This window comes from Carcharodon carcharias, chromosome 16 (assembly GCF_017639515.1).
Source record: "Carcharodon carcharias isolate sCarCar2 chromosome 16, sCarCar2.pri, whole genome shotgun sequence".
In the NCBI taxonomy this organism is placed as follows: domain Eukaryota; kingdom Metazoa; phylum Chordata; class Chondrichthyes; order Lamniformes; family Lamnidae; genus Carcharodon; species Carcharodon carcharias.
Window position 1 is genome coordinate 41,994,818 of NC_054482.1, and position 17,698 is coordinate 42,012,515.

Consider the following 17,698-nt stretch of genomic DNA (forward strand, 5'->3'; position numbering starts at 1 on the left):
CCACTATCGCCCCAGCTCTCTCGCAGCTCCCCGATCACTCTCTCAGATCATCCATCCCCTCTCAACAAATTCCCCAACATACCCATCTGCCCTGGCTCACTCAGGCCCTTCCCCTGATGCCATAGGCTCCCCTTCCCTGCCCCCCAACCCCCCAACGCTGAACCGATTGATGTGGTACTCCTCCACAACAATCTCCACCCGCCCACCTCCCCCACCCCAGCATTCTGAAATATGGTTTGCACTGAGCAGGAGGGAGAGTTCCTGCCCTCGGAAGGAGATGAATTTTTATGCTACATCAATTGACATGGAACTTGTTTGTAGGTCTACAGACAGCCAGTTGAAGCTTTGGAGTGTGAACAGGCCTCACTGCTTAAGGTCCTTTAAGGGTCACATCAACGAAAAGAACTTTGTGGGTTTGGCATCGAATGGGGATTACATTGCCTGTGGTGAGTAACTGTGATGATGTTGCCTGTTTACTGCGGTTGGGATTAGCTGTAGGTGTGGGAGTCCGTCTTCACTAACTCACCCCTTCACAGTGGCTCAGCAATACCCCTGACAACTGGGGTTGAAACAACACTGCAGCAGCAGCCACATGTTGGGCTGGTTGTTTTTGTTGAGACTTGTAACAGTATTCTGCTTTTATTCATTCATGGGATGTGGGCACTGCTGGTTGGGCCAGCATTTATTGCCCATTCCTAATTGCCCTTGAGAAGGTGGTGCTGAGCGGCCTTCTTGAACTGCTGCAGTCTCTGTGGCATAGGTACACCCACAGTGCTGTTGGGGACAGAGTTCCAGGATTTTGACCCAGCGGCAGTAAAAGGATGGCGATATATTTCCAAGTCAGGATGGTGAGTGACTTAGATGGGAACTTCCTGTTGGTGGAGTTCCCATGTGTCTGCTCTCTTGCCCTTCTAGATGGTAGCTTGAAAGGTGCTGCCTAAGGAGCCTTGGTGAGTTTCTGCAGTGCATTTTGTAGATGGTACACACTGCTGCCATAGTGCATCAGTCGTGGAGGGAGTGAATGTTTGTGGATGGGGTGCTATTCAAGCAGGCTGAATTGTCCTGGATGGTGTCAAGCTTCTTGAGTGTTGTGGGAGCTGCACTCATCCAAGCAAGTGAGGAGTATTCCATCACACTTCTGACTTGTGCCTTGCAGGTGGTGGACAGGCTCCAGGGAGTCAGGAGGTGAGTTACTCGCCATAGGATTCCCAGCCTCTGACCTGCTCTTGTAGCCACAGTATTTATATGGCTGGTCCAGTTTAGGTTCTGGTCAATGGTAACCCCCAGGATGTTAATAATGGGGGGATTCATCAATGGTGATGCCATTGAATGTCAAGGGGCAATGGTTGAGTTCTCTCTTGTTTGAGATGTTCATTGTCTGACATTTGTGTGGTGCGAATGTTACTTGCTACTTGTCAGCCCAAGCCTGGATATTGTCCAGGTCTTGCTGCATTTGGACATGGACTGCTTCGGTATCTGAGGAGTCGCGAATTTTGCTGAATATTGTGCAGTCATCCCCACTTGTGACCTCATGATGGAAGGAAGGTCACTGATGAAGCAGCTGAAGATGGTTGAGCCGAGGACACTACCCTGAGGAACTCCTGCAGTGATGTCCTGGAGCTGAGATGACTGACCTCCAACAACCACAACCATCTTCTTTTGTGCTGGGTTTGGCTCCAACCAGCGGAGAGTTTTCCCCTGATTCCCAGTGACTCCAGTTTTGCTAGGGCTCCTTGATGCCACACTCAGTCAAATGCTGCCTTGATGTCAAGGGCAGTCACACTCGCCTCACCATTCATATCTTCCATTAATATATCTGTATATATTTGTGTGTATATGTTATACAAATATATATGCATATATATTTTGTCAACCTCTAACATGATATGTTATGCAAATATATATGCATATATATTTTGTCAACCTCTAACATGATAAAACAACTGAAATGATTTTTAAAAAACTCTGTAAAAGCTTAGAACCACAACACCTATCTGTTATGACCTAGAATGCACTGCCTGAAGCGCATTCAGTAAGAGCTTTCAAATGGGAATTGCCTAAATTCTTGAAGGGGTGAGCTTACAAAGTCATGGGCAAATATGAGAGTGGGATTGATTATGGGTAAGTACTAAAGAGTCAGCGATGGGCCAAATGACCTCCTGTGTAATAAGATTCTCTGATTCTCAACAACACTTGCAGTTTAAGGTAGGGAAATGCTCCAAGGAGCTTCACATGACTAGAATCAGAACAAAAATTGAAAACAGAGGCAGAATTGAAGATCTGAGCATCACCAAATTGTTGGTCAAAAAGGAGGTTTTAAGGAGCATTTGAAAAGAGGCAGAAATTTTGGAGGGAATTCCCAGGTTCTTTGGGCTCTCCTGATGCTGATATTCCTTCTGTTGGTCAACTATGAATTTATGCTGCTCGTTTTCTGCAGTTGGGGAGAATATTTATAATATTGAGTGTTATATTATCTAATAAGGAATTGAGAGAGCCTGGCCATTCATGTCCAATGCTTCATTTGTTCTAGGAAGTGAAAACAATTCTCTCTACCTCTACTATAAGGGGCTTTCAAAAACACTGCTCACCTTTAAGTTTGACACAGTTAAAAGTGTCTTGGACAAGGACAAAAAGGAGGATGACACCAATGAATTTGTCAGTGCTGTGTGTTGGAGAGCATTACCAGATGGGGTAAGTGGTGATATGTTCAGTGTGTTGAAGGTGTTAAGCAGACATCATAATCTTAAGTGATACCAACAGGAGTAGGCCTATCACAACCTTGAATATATTCGAAAACTGAACATCCTCTGGGGAAGAGAATTCCAATGATTCACAACCCTTTGAGTGAGGAAATTTCTCTACATCTCAGTCCTAAATGATTGACCCCTTATCCTGAGACTCTTCCCCCCTCTGAGTGAAGACATTTCTCCTCATGTCAACCCTAAACATTCAGTCCTTTCCTTCCACTAGCCGACCGGGCCAGATTACCTCTAATTTTCCCCCCTGCCTTAGCCCTGAACTAGCATCTTTCGATAGTTTCTCTCCTGTCTTCTTTGATGCCCTCCCTGAGCTTATCCTGTCCATGAGATCCACTCCTGTTCCCTCGATCCAGTTCCCATTAAACTGCTGTATACCCAACTTCCCCTCCTGGCCGCCATGTTAATCCAAATTGCAAACCCTTCTCTCTCTTCAGATTATAAGAAATAAGAGCAAGGGTAGACCATTCGGCCCCTCAAGCCTTGTCCGCCATTCAGTAAGATCATGGGTGATCTTCCATTTCACCTCCACTTTCCTGCACTGTCCCCATGTCCCTTAATTCTCTTAGTACTCAAAAATCTATCGATCTCGGTCTTGAGCATACTCAATGATGGAACATGGGGTAGAGAATTCCAAAGATTCACCACCCTCTAAGTGAAGAAAGTTTCCCTCATCTGAGCCCTAAATGGTTGACTCCTTACCCCTAGTTCTCAACTCTCCAGCCAGGGCAGTCTATGGTGAGATCTTTGATGAAAGGAAAAACAGAAAATGCTGGAAAAACTCAGCAGGCCTAACAGCATCTGTGGGGAGAGAAACAGAGTTAAAGTTTTGATTCCAATATGACTCTTCTTCAGAACTAAAGAGAAGTAGAAAAGTGATGAAATTTATACTGTTTAAGGGGGTGGAGCAGGTGAAGCTGGACAGAAGGCCAACGATGGATGAGGGCAAAGGAGAGATTGACAAAGATGTCATGAACAAAAGGACAAAGAGAGTGTTAATGATAGTGGTAAGAGCTAAAGTAGGTGCTGATAGTGGCATAAAGGTAAGAAAGCAGAATGTGATAGCAGGAATGTGTAAGCACTCTGAAAAGAACAACATGAATAAGTTACGGATGGCCCTTGTGGGGGTGGGGTGGGGGGAGGGGCAGTGTTGTGGGGAAAAATGATCAAAAATGGGATAAAAAAGGATAAAACAATGAATAAAACAAAATAAATTTTAAAAAAGTGGATAAAAAATAAAAATGAATTTTGAAGAAAGGGATAAAAAACGGGTGAGGGAAGAGTTTATGGTCTGAAGTTGTTGAACTCAACATTAAGTCCGGAAGGCTGTAAAGTGCCTAGTTGGAAGATGAGGTGCTGTTCCTCCAGTTTGCGTTGAGCTTCACTGGAACATTGCAGCAAGCCAAGGACGGTCATGTGGGCATGAGAGCAGGGTGGAGTGTTGAACTGGCAAGCGACAGGCAGGTCTGGTTTGTGCTTGCGGACAGACCAAAGGTGTTCTGCAAAGTGGTCACCCAGTCTGCGTTTGGTCTCTCCAATGTAGAGGAGACCACATTAGGAGCAGCGAATGCAGTAGACTAAATTGAAGGAGGTGCAAGTGAAGCTCTGCTTCACCTGAAAGAAGTGTTTGGGCCCTTGAATGGCGAGGAGGGAGGAGGTAAAGCAGCAAGTGTCACACTTTCTGCAATTGCATGGGAAGGTGTAAGGGGTAATGGAGGAGTGGACCAGGGTGTCCCGGAGGGAATAGCCCCTGTGAATGCTGACGGGAGGTGGGGGGGTGAGGGAAAGAGATGCTTGGTGGTGGCATCATGCTGGAAATGGCAGAGGATGATCCTTTGAGTGCGGAGGCTGGTGGGGTGAAAAGTGAGGACAAGGGGGACTTGTTCTGGGAAGGAGAGGAAGGTGTGAGGGCAGAGGTGTAGGAGATGGGTCGAACATGGGTTACGGGTAGGTGAGAAACCTCAGTTAAGGAAGAACGAAGACGTCAGAAGCGCTGTTTTGGAAAGTGGTAACATCGGAACAGACGGAGGCAAAGGCACTGAGAGAATGGGATGGAGTCCTTACAGGAAGCGGGGTGTGAGGAGCTGTAGTTGAGGTAGCTGTGGGAGTTGGTGGGCTTGTAATGTTGGTGGACAGTCTATCACCAGAAATGGAGACGGAGAGGTCAAGGAAGGGAAGGGAAGTGTTGGAGATGGACCATGATAGAGCGGTGATGGAGGGGTGGAAATTGGAAGTAAAATTGATAAAATTTCCCCAGGTCCAGGTGAGAGCACGAAGTGGCACCAAAACAGCCATCGAGGTACCGGAGAAAGAGTTGTGGGAGGGGGCTTGAGTAGGACTGGAACAAGGAATGTTCCACATACCCCATAAAGAGACAGGCATAACTGGGACCCATGCGGGTACCTATTGTCACACCTTTTATTGGGAGAAAGTGAGACAAGTTTAAGGAGAAATTGTTCAGTGAGAGAACAAGTTCAGCCAGGTGGAGGAGAGTGGTGGTCTCTGTTCAGGCCTCTGTTCAAAGAAGAAGTGGAGAGCCCTCAGACCACCCTGGTGGAGGATGGAGGTGTCGAGGGATTGGACGTCCATGGTGATGAGGCGGTTAGGGCCAGGGAACTGGAAATTGTTGATGTGACGTAGGACATCAGTGGAATCATGGATGTAGGTGGGAAGAGTCTGGACAAGGGAAGAGAGAACAGAGTCAAGATAGGAAGAAATGAGTTCCGTGGGGCAGGAACAGGCTGACACGATCGGCCTACTGGGACAGCCCTGTTTGTGGATTTTGGGGAGGAGATAGAAGCGGGCTGTCCAAGGTTGGGAGACTGAGGTTGGGAGCTGTTGAGGGAAGATCTCCAGAGGGGATGAGGTCAGTGACGGTCCTGGAAACAATGGCTTGATGTTCGGCAGTGGGTCATGGTCCAGGGGAAGGTAGGAGGAGGCGTCTGGGAGTTGATGCTCAGCCTCTTCGAGGTTGAGGTCAGGATGCCAGACAACAACAGCACCATCCTTGTTGGCAGGTTTGATAACGAAGTCAGGGTTGGACCTGAGAGAACAGAGTGCGGCAAGTTCAGAAGGAGACAAGTTAGAGTGGGTGAGAGGGGCAGAGAAATTAAGATGGCCGATGTCACGACAGCAGTTCTCAATGAAAAGAACAAGAGCAGATAACACCTGCCTACCTATCACTGGCCTTCTATCCAGCTTCACCTGCTCCACCTCCCTTAAACAGTTTAAATTTCATCACATATCTACTTCTCTTCAGCTCTGAAGAAGTCATACGGACTCGAAATGTTAATTCTGTTTCTCTCTCCACAGATGCTCTTAGATCTGCTGAGTTTTTCCAGCATTTTCTGTTTTTGTTTCAGATTTCCAGCATCCGCAGTATTTTGCTTTCACCTACTAAGAAAGGTGCGTTTTCTTTTAGTTTCTGCAGTTTCATGAAACAGTTCACAATGTGATAAGCATCCACCTCACAAAGAGAGAGAATTGGCGGATACTCGCCCTTAAGTAAGTTAAAGCAGTACGAGACTTAGGTATGATATAGCTCTGGGTGCAACTTACTGACATGTTAAACTCTGCAACCTTTTCACTGCTTGATTCAATGCCATACCATCCTTGCACAATACTACCCCATCTCCTTTTCCTCTCCCAAGTCCTTGAATATGCTGCTGCCTCCCAAGTCTGTGCCAATCAGGTTTCTGCCCTGCCACAGGACCAGAACAACTCTTATCAAAGTCACACATGACATCCATTGTGACTGTGACAATGGTAAATTTTCCCTCCTCGTCCTGCCTGCAGCCTTTGACACGGTTGACTATGCCATCTTCCTCCAGCACCTCTCCACTGTCGTCCTGCTGGGTGGGACTGCTCTCACCTGGTTCCATTCTTATCGGTCTAATCATTGTCAGAGAATAACTTGCAACAGCTTCTCTTCCTGTTCCTGCACCGTTACCTCTGGTGTCCCCCAAGGATAATCCTTGGCCCTTTCCTAGTTCTCATCTACATGCTGTTCATCAGTGGCAACATCCGGTTAGGTTTTACATGTACATTGATGGCTCCAGCTCACCACCACCGGCTCTATCTTACCATCACCCGTCTCTCTTGACTGCCTATCTGACATCCAGCACTGGATGAACAGACATTTTGTCCAACTAAATATTAGGAGACTGAATCCAATGTCTTCAGCCAGCAGAGGCAAACTCCATTTCCTAGCTACCTACCGACCCCATCCCTCTCCTTTGCAGCTGTCTGGGGTTGGATCAGACTGTTGGCAACCTTGTTGTCGTCCTTGACCCCAAAATGAGCTTCCGACCATACATCCATACCATCACCAGGACACTGTTTCCTCATCCGTAACATCACCAACCCCTCCGCTGTCTCAGTTCACCTGCTGAACCCTCATTCGTGTCTTTATTACCTCAAGACTTGACTCTTCCAACACGCTTCTGGTCGGCCTCCCATGTTCTACCTTCTGTAAATTTAAGACCATCTGAAATCTTGCTGCTTGTGTCTAAACTCTCTCAACGTTCCATTTACCAACACCCCTGCTGCTCTGCATTCGCTCTCGGTCAAGCAACACCTCGATTTGAAAATTCTCAACATTGTTTTCAAAAACACCCCCCACCAAGATTTTTGTGCTCATTCTGGCATCTGAGAGTCCCCAATGTAAATTGCTTAACCATGCATGATCATGTCTTCAGTCTGCCTTAAGCACTGGAATTTCCTTTCTAAACCTCTCTGCTACACTACCCCTCTCTCCTCTTTTAAGATGTGCCTTAAAACCTACCTCTTTGTTCAAGCTTTTGACCATCTGCCCTAACATTGCATTATATCACTTGGTGTCAAATTTTGTTTTATAATGTCCTGTGAAGCACCTGGGAACATTTTGTTATGTTTGAGATGTTGTTAAAGACAAGTTGTTGCCTTTGTAGCTAACTTACTTCACATACCGATGTAATTCACCTTATTTAAGTTTGAGTCTTTTTTTGTACTTAAGCATGCTGCTCTCAAACTTAACAGGAAATTCCCTCATTACAATCACCCTGCCCATAGGATCCCGTACTGTGAGATTCTAAGTTAACCCTGTCCCATTACAGAGTGCAGGATCTAAAGTAGCATTATCCCTTGTTAGGTCCACGATGTATTGTTTAAGGAAACTGTCTCAAATGCATTCCATAAACTCATACTCCAGAACAACTTTGTTAATTAGATTCATACTGAGGGTTAAAATGCTCCATAATAATAACATTATCTTTGTCACAAACTCTTGTTATTTCTGGATTGATGCCCTGTGCAACAGTTAGGGAGCTTCTATATTCCTGCACCAGTGTTTTCTGACTCTTAGTATTCCTAATCTCCATCCATACTGATTCGACTTCATGATCTTCTGAGCCAAGACCCTTTCTCACTAATGTCCTTATGTCATTTTTCACTATCGGCACTACCCCCCTCCTCTTCCAGTCTGTTTGTTTTTTTTTTAAATATTGTGTACCTTGGAATAGTTATTTCCAAAACTTGGCTACAATGTAACTACAACTGTAATGCTGATTAGATCTAAACCATTTATCTCGGTTTGTGTCACTAGTTCATCTGCCTTTTTGTGATGTTTTGCTCATTCAGATAAAGAGCCTTTAATTTTTTTTTATATTTTTACTTCTCTTATGAACATGAAACATGTTCACTGTTGCGCCATTACCATTAAACTCTCTTGTTCAACTCTGCGTTTCAGACCATTACAACATTTTATTGCCTTTTTTAAGTTCTTTCGTGGGATGTAGGAGTCGCTGGCTTGGTCAAAATTTATTGCCCATCCATAATTGCCCTTAAGAAAGTGGTGGTGAGCTGCCTTCTTGAACCACTGCAATCCATGTGGTGTAGGTACACCCACAGTGTGGTTAGGGATGAAGTTCCAGGATTTTGACCCAGCGACAGTGAAGGAACAGTGGTATATTTCCAAGTCAGGATGGGGACTGGCTTGGAGGGGAACTTCCAGGTGGTGGTGTTCCCATGTGCCTGCTGCCCTTGTCCTTCTAGATGGTATTGGCCATGTATTTGGAAGGTGCTCCCAAGGAGCCTTGGTGAGTTCCTGCAGTGCATCTTGCACGTGGTACACACAGCTGCCACTGTGCTTTGGTGGTGGAGGGAGTGAATGACTAAGGTGGTGGATGGGGTGGTGATGAAGCAGTCATTTGTCCTGGATAGTTTTGAGCTTCTTGAGTGTGGGAGCTGCACTCATCCAGATAAGTGGAGAGTATTCCATCACATGCTTGACTCATGCCTTAGGCAGGCTTTGGGGAGTCAGGAGGTGATTTACTCACCTCCGAATTCAAAGTCTCTGACCTGCTCTTGTAGCCACAGTATTTATATGGCTAATGCAATTCAGTTTCTGGTCAATGGTCACCCCCAGGATGTTGATAGTGGGGGATTCAGTGATGGTAATGCCGTTGAACATCAAGGGGCGATGGTTAGATTTTCTCTTGTTGGAGATGGTCATGGCCTGGCACTTGCGTGACGTGAATGTTACTTGCCACTTGTCAGCCCAAGCCTGGATATTTGAGGAGTTGCAAATGGTGTTGAACATTGTGCAATCATCAGTGAACATCCCTACTTCTGACCTTATGGTGGAAAGAAGGACATTCCTCTTCATATTTCTAAATTTCCCCTCACCTGACCAACTCCCCAAACACACAACGCACATTGTTGTTATACCTTATTATTTGTTCATAGCGTCATAAAGTCATTCAAAGCACAGGAGGAAGCCACCTGGCCCATCAAGTCCATGCTGGCTCCTGCAGAGCAATCCAGTCAGTTCCACTCCCCCTGTATCCCTTATTTCCTTTGAGTCCCCAACAAATTTCCTTTTGAATTTATTGAATGTTTTTGCTCCCACCACCCTCGTTGGCAACGAGGTCCAGGTCGTTGCCACTTGCTGCCTCAAAAAATTCTTTTGATCTCCCCCCCCCACCCCCCAAGATTCTCCAACCTAACCTTGTGATGAATCCTACCACCTCTCCCACCCCAACCAACATCTCCTGGTAAATCTCCTCCACACCCTCTCAAGGACTCTCGCATCCTTCCTGAAGTGTGGTGACCAGAACTAGACACAATATTCTAGTTGGGGCCTAACCAGAGCTTAAAAAAGGTTCAGCATAACTCCCCTGCTTTTGTACCCAATACCTCTGTTTATGAAGCCCAATCCCATCTGCTGTACCAACCACACTCTCAATATGTCCTGTTACCTTCAAAGATCGATGTACATGAACTCCCAGGTCCCCTATCCCACACACACTTTACAATTGTGCCTTTTGGTCTATTTGCTTCTCTCTATCCCTTCTGCCAAAATGGATCACCCTCCCACTTCTCTCTATAAAATTCCATCTGCCCCACGTTTGTTCATTCTGCCAGCCTATCTCTGTCCTTTCGCAGATAGTTTGAATCATCTGTACTGTTTGCCACTGCTCCAAGTTTGGTATCATGGGCAAATTTTGAAATTTTACCCTCTGTTCTAATATCCAATTCATTTATATCCAGTAAAAACACAGTGGTCCTTGCACTGACCCTTGGGAACACCACTCACCACCGTCCTCCAGTCTGAAAAATATCCATTTACCACCATTCACTGCTTTCTGTTCTTTAGGCAATTTTTTATCCAAGTGGACACTGAGCAGCCTACTCATAAGCCTCAATGTTGTTAATCAGCCTTTTATGTGGTTCTTTGTCAAACACTTTCTTAAAATCCATATAGACAACATCCACCACATTCACTCCATGAACTTCCTCTGTTACTTCATCTAAAAATTCAATTCGATTAGTCAAACATAATCTGCCTTTTACAAACCTGTGCTGGCTCTCCTTAATTACCTCAAACCTCTCCAAGTGCTTGCTGATTTGTTTGCTGTTTATTGTTTCTAAAACCTTACCCAGCACTGATGTTAGACTAACTGGCCTGTAGTAGCTGGGACTGTCCTTACACCCCTCCTTGAGTAAGGACGTTACATTTGCCACTCTCCAGTCCTCTGTGCCTCCCCTGCATTTCGGGAAGATTGGAAGATTATAACAAACCCTCCCACTATCTCCACTCTCACTTTCCTTAACAACCTGGGATGTAAGCCATCTGGACCAGATGACTTATTCAGTCTAAGCATCTCCAGCCTTCCCGATACCTCCTCCCTCTCGATTTTCACACTACCCATTGCCTCTACAATCTTTGCTACAATTATTTTTACAGATTCCTCTTCCATAGTAAACACCGATACAAAGAACACATAAGTATTCTAGCCTTTCCCTGCACCCCTAAGCATATATCATCATAAAAAGAGTATAAGTTCATATATCTTTGTCCCTTAGGACCCACTCCACCTCTTACTACCCACTTGCTATATACATGCCAGCGGAACATTTTTGGATTCCATTTTATGTTGATTGCCATTATATTCTCAGAATCGCTCTCTTTGCCAGGCTTATTTCCTCTTCACTTCCCCTCTCTACTTATTGTATTTGACCTGGTTCTCACTTGAAGAATTCCCTTGACATGTATGTCTCACACACCTTTTTTTGTTTCATCTTTTTGTTTCATATATTCTCTCCTTCGCCGCCCAAGGATCCCTGGCTTTGGTTCCCCTCCCTTTCACACTTTTTGGAATGTACCAAGCCTGTATCTGAAACATCTCCTCCTTAAAGATCCCCCATTGTTCCGTTATAGATTTTCCTTTCAGTCCTTGGTTCTACTTTATTCTGGCTTTATCCCTTCTTTTCCCGTCGAAATTAGCCCTTTCCCCATTTAGAGACAACTTCTACTTCATTTGTGGAGAAAAACAAAGAACAATTTAATATAAACCTTATGATACAATGATGACTCCCCCACCTCATTCCCAGCAATACCTCCTTTCTAGTTGGATTGAGAACATATTGATCAAGGAAGTTTTTCCAAACATATTTCAGAAATTCCTCCCCCTCCTTACCCTTTACTCTCACATAATCCCAAACGATATTTAGGCGATTAAAGTCCCCAATATCTGGGGTGTATATGTACATAAATCATTGAAGGTGGTAGGGCAGGGTTGAGAAAGCGGTTAATAAAGCAGACGGTATCCAAGGCTTAGGGGTGTAGCGTACAAGAGCAAGGAGAATTTGTTAAATTTGTATGGGTCACGAGTTCAGATGAAGTATTGGGTCCAGTTCTGGGTGCTACACTTATGGAAGGATATAAAGGCATTAGAGAGAGTCCAGAAAAGATTCACAATTATGGTTCCTAGGATGAAGAACTTCAGTTATGAGGATAGATTGGAGAAGCTGAGACTGTTCTCCTTGGAGAGAAGAGAGCTGAAAAGAGACTTGATAGAGGTGTTCAAAATCATGAAGCATCTGGACAGAGTAATTACGGAGAAACTGTTCCTGCTCATGAAAGGATAGAGAACGAGAGGGCACAGATTTAAATTAATTAGTAAAATATGCAAAATTGATATGAGAAAAAATTTCTTCATGTAGCGAGTAATTAGGATCTGGAAAGCACTGCTTGAGAGTGTGGTGGAGGTAGGGCCAATCGAATGGTTAGGGCGCAGAATGCACTGCCTGAGAGTGTGGTGGAGACAGGGTCAAGTGAAGCATTCAAAAAGGAATTAGACTGTTACCTGAGAAGCAAGAATGTGCAGTGTTATGGGAAGAAGACAGGGGAATGACATTAGGTGAGTTGCTCATTCGGAGAGCCGGTGCAGACATGATGGGCTGAATGGCAGCCTCCTGTACTGTAACAATTCTGTAATTTTGTAAATATTAAACACATACTCCTCTCCATTTTTAAGCCACATTTTGGTTGTTGCAAATATTCTCATGGTTGTTTGTGCTTGAGTCTCGCCAACCTTGGTCTCCATACTTTGTGTATTGACATGCTAACATTATAAACCTCTCTCTCTATTCCCCATTGTCCTCCTCAGTCTGCTCCTATCTAATGTGGTACTAAGTCCTTCTCTGTCCAACAATCCCACTACATTATTCCTCTTTTCTATTTTGATATACTGCTGCCCATTCCCCCTCATCCTTTTAAATAGGTGCCTCTTGTCCCAGAACTAGCCTCCATGTCCTGAGAATCTGAAGCCCTCCCTCCTGCGCCATGCTTCAAGCCACACATCGATCCTCACTTTCTACTTCTAATCTTGCTAGCGTGTGGCACTGAAAGTAATCCAGAAATTACTACCCTCAAGATCCCACTTTTTAACTTCCCTCCCAGCTTCCCAAGAAAAAAATTGGCAGAGGTAGACACGAGCAAGAATTCATAGAGTGTATTCGGGACAGTTTCCTAGAACAATATGTTGTGGATCCAACCAGGGATCAGGCTATTTTGGATCTGGTAATGTATAATGAGGCAGGTTTAATAAATGATCTCAGAGTAAAGGATAGTGGATGCACTGGTAGTAATCTTCCAAGAATCCTTAGATTCTGGAGAAGTCCCAGAGGATTGGAGAACGACCAATGTAACACCCTTATTCAAAAAGGGAGGGAGACAAAAACAGGTAACCATAGGCCAGTTTGCTTAACATCTGTCACTGGGAAATTGTTGAAGTCTGTTATAAAGGATGTAATAGCAGAGCATTTAGAAATACATAATCTAATCAAGCAGAGTCAGTATGGCTTCATGAAGAGGAAATCATGCCTGACAAATTTATTAGAATTCTTTGAGGAGGTAACAAGCAGGATAGATAAAGGGGAACCAGTACATATAATATATTTGGATTTCCAAAAGGTGTTCGATAAGGTACCGCACATAAGGCTACTTCATAAGATAAGAGCCCATGGTGTTGGGGGTAGTATATTAGCATGGATAGAGGATTGGCTAACTAATAGAAGACAGAGAGTTGGGTTAAAGGGGACATTTTTGGGATGGCAACCTGTAACTAGTGGAGTGCCACAGGAATCATTGCTGGGGCCTTGATTATTTACAATATATATTATGACTTAGATGAGGGAAGTGAATGCACTGTTGCCAAGTTTGTGGACGAGACAAAATAAGTGGGAAGGCAAGTGGTGAGGATGACAGAAAGAGTCCATAGAGGGATATAGACAGGTTAAGTGAGTGGGGAAAAAACTTGGCAGGTGGAATATAGTGTGAGAAACTGTGCAGTTATGCACTTTGGCAGGAAGAATAGAGGAGCTGAATATTATGTAAATAGCGAAAGACTGCAGAAAGCTGCGACACAGAGGGATTTGGGAGCCCTTGCACACGAACCCAAAAAGCTAGCGTACAAGTTCAGCAGGTAATAGGGAAGGCAAATGGAATGTTGGCTGTAATTTCAAAGAGAATAGAGTATAAAAATAGGGAAGTCTTGCTAAAACTATACAAGGCGCAGGTTAGACCACATATAGAATACTGTGAACAGTTTTGGCTCCGTTATCTAAGGATACTGGCATTGGAGGTAGTCCAGAGAAGATTCACTAGGTTGATCCCGGAGATGGAGGGATTTTCTTATGAGGAGAGGTTGAGTCGGTTGGGCCTGTACTCATTGGAATTTAGAAGAATGAGAGGCGACCTCATTGAAACATATAAGATTCTTAGGGGGCTTGACAGGGTAGTGGCTGAGAGGTTGTTTCCCCTTGTGGGAGATTCTAGGACCAGAGGGCATAATCCCAGAGTAAGGGGTCACCCACTTAAAACTGCCCATGGGGTGACCACCTCCTAGAGCGTATGATCCAGGAAACTCTCATCCTCCCTCTGCAGTGACTCTAGCTGCATTAACAACCCTGTTAGTGCTGTATTTAAACTCTCAGCTTTCATTAATACCTCTGAACCTGCTTTGTGCTAAAATGCTTATCAATTCACTTACTAATGTTCTCACTCCAACATCCAATTTGAAACACATGCCCAAGTTTAGAGAGAAAGAAAAGAGCAAAATATTCACCAGCCTATCACACCCTGTCTTCCCTGCAATGTGCAATGTGACACTTGGTTTTCTTTCGAGCACAGTCAGTCAGACTGTCTCGCTGTCTCTTTCTCAGGCCCGCTCCTTTACTGGTGTCTCCACTCATGCTGTGTGCTTTCCCCTTCCTCTCACGTTGCAAGCCCTGCCCCCTTCGCTCATGCCAGACACCCTGACCCCCCCCAACTCTCATTAGGCGCCCCCCCCCCCTCCCCCCCGCTCGTGCCTGGTGCCATGCACACTCCGAGCGCCGAGCGCCCCTCTCCCTGCTTGTGCTATCTCCAGTGTCAGAGTAAGTGATGTTACATTTGGTGCATCAGACGAAATTATATGAGCGGGGCAAAGTGGTAATAAGTCGAGTTGAATGGAGTTGGTTATTTCCCTTCTGTGAATCTTAACTGGTTAATGTTTTATCTCTGGTATTGATTCAAGTGTTTCAGTCCAGCAAAAGATTACATATTTTAGAGAACACAACGACAAGCTGAGATCACATGAAGTTTCCCCTTTGACTGTTTCAGTGTGTCCTTTGTATGAGCACATTGTCGGACACTCTGCTCACTTGTGGGAGTGACCAGCAGATACTAGTTACATGACAGCTTGTAGCATGTTGTAGTGCAGTGTCAGTCTGTGTTGTCCAATCCATCTTTCACAATGGGGTAGATAAAGGCAATCTGAGGTTCACTTCTACAAGTGATGAGTGAACTAAACTCCAGAGAAGCCAAAGATGTGGCATTTTGTCAGTAGATTGTTCTGCTTTGCCTCTACAAGTAGATTCTGATTCCTTTAGATTATACGTCCTGTTATGTGGCTGTTAGGTTAAACCTTTCTTTTTCATCCACAGGAATCAAATGTCCTAATAGCTGCAAACAGCCAAGGCACAATAAAGGTGAGCAAACACTGAACAAGGAATAGGCCTGATGGGAGTTCTTTACAGACTGTGATCACCATGTGACTGCACAGTTAAGAGTGAGAAGGGTTTACGGGAGGGGTCCATGACTGATTTATTTGGTCGGGGGAGTGAGTGGCTAGCGTCTGATTTCATTGCCAGCAAGTTTTGATTTGTTTGCTCGAGTGCAGTTTCTCAATGACCCTGTGCCATTCTTTTCAGGTTCTGGAGCTGGTTTGAGGGGAGAGAGCACTCGTCATACCTCCCATGTCATTGTTGCTATGGAGGCTCCCTCGTTGGAATTGATTAAAACACATTGATGGTATCCCAACCTCCTGTTCATCATGATCCTTCACCAGCAGCAGCAGTGCGAGTGCCAGGACGGTGTAAGCGGTTATCCTCCCTGTGGAATCAGCACCATATGATGAGGGTGAATGAATCATGAACAATCTTTTCACAAACTGAAATCTCTGAAGAATAAGGAACTTGCATTTTCCATAGACTAATGGGCCAGGTGTAACTGCAATGATGTAAAGTCTGTCTTGTATTTCATAGAGATGATTGCAATAAACAGTGCAATTGGCTTCCCACGGGGCAGGACTAGAGAGAAGAAAGTAGGCCATTCCTTTCTGTGTCAGTTGATAAAGGCTTGCCCAGGTAACTTGACCACAGTTTGGTTTAGGGGCTCCATTTGAGCCCCTGTTCAGATGGTGACTGGGTTTGAAGTCATTAATTTTAACCTGAGTTTGTTTGGATTGGTGACAGAGTCTGAACGTCATGAAAGTGTGTTTTTCTTTAACAACATACCTCAGATTCCAGGAGTTGGATGAGTGTGAACTTCATTGACACTAGCTTTCTGTGAGACAGACAGAGATCAGAACAAATACAAGCATTTCAAACAGTGGCGATGCTGTGGAGTCTGTGATATCCCTGGACTTTAAACATATCGACCTGTCGCGGCACTTGATGTAACATGTAATGACAGAAGATTGTACGGATCACTCAAGGCAGCGGTTTGCACAGGCCCAAAGGAACGGCAATTCCTGCAGGGAGACTAGACTTGATGTGGTGTGGCATTGACGGAGGACAGGGCGAGGATGAGCCGGGGAGGGTGGGCCGGCGAGGGTGGGCCAGCGAGGACGGGGGAGGGTGGGCCAGCGAGGACGGGGGAGGGTGGGCCGGTGAGGACGGGGCGGGGGTGGGCCGGCGAGGTCGGTGGGGGGGTGGGCCGGCGAGGTCGGGGCAAGGGTGGGCCGGCGAGGCCGGGGCGGGAGCGAGGGGCGGACCCGTAAGGGTGGGGGCGGAGGCGAGGGGCGGGCTTGTGAGGGCAGGGTGGGGGCGAGTGGTGGGCCTGTGAGGGCGAGGGCGGGGGGTGGGCGGGGTGGGGGCGAGGGGTGGACCATGGGGGCGGAGGCGAGGACCGGGCGGGGCGAGGGGTAGACTCGTGAGGGCGGGGCAGGTGCGAGGGGTGGGCCCGTGAGTGTGAGGAGGGGCGAGGGGCAGGGGCAGGGCCCGTGAGGGTGGGGCGGAGGCGAGAGTCGGGGGCTTGAATGAGTACAGGGAGAGGGTCTGACTGTGAGGACAGGGTCTGTGTCGGGTGGGGAGGGGTTCTGGGGCCTGGGCCCGCCTGTGTGGGGCAGGGAGGGTCCCCAGCAGCCAATGCAGGGCAGAGCACTGAGAGTTCATTGCTTTGGTTTCTATCTGTTCTCACTTAGTTGCTGAGATGCAGCATAGCTGAGGTGGGAGCTGTGTAATGATTGTCTAAGTTGTCCTGCATATGCAGGGAAAAATATTGACCTTTTAACACAGTCACCAAGCTTTGTTGGACCTGCTCCCTATGGGCCAATCCTTTCACAGTCCCAATTTTTAATTTTAGCTCTTTATTGTGTTCGTTACTTTCTAGTGGAGTGTTGAAGATGAAGTTTAATTTATCGATTCAAACACTATATTTCAATCACAACATTTTTGTACATTTTCCACTCTCATATCTTGTTTCTAATCATCTGACCATCATTAAAAGTTTTTATCAAGTTATGCTGTTTAGATGTAGATTTTCCTGATAGCTGTATAATCATCTCCTGCTTTTAAATTAACATCACAGTTGCAGCAAGTGTTTACCTGCAATCTTGGAATATGTTGGAGAAACCAAG

At 45.7% G+C, this 17,698-nt stretch overlaps 1 protein-coding gene across 1 annotated transcript in view; it reads left to right on the plus strand.

Annotated features, from left to right (window-relative positions):
• The window catches only part of cop1 (COP1 E3 ubiquitin ligase), a 266,597-nt gene extending 249,947 nt beyond the window's left edge, over positions 1-16,650 (plus strand). The window contains exons 11-14 of the mRNA XM_041207802.1: positions 322-446; positions 2,531-2,691; positions 15,504-15,548; positions 15,771-16,650. Of these exons, the coding sequence (XP_041063736.1) occupies positions 322-446; positions 2,531-2,691; positions 15,504-15,548; positions 15,771-15,788 (349 nt within the window). The 3' untranslated portion in view covers positions 15,789-16,650. The remainder of the gene's footprint in view (positions 1-321; positions 447-2,530; positions 2,692-15,503; positions 15,549-15,770) is intronic.
• The last annotated feature ends 1,048 nt before the right edge of the window (positions 16,651-17,698 follow it).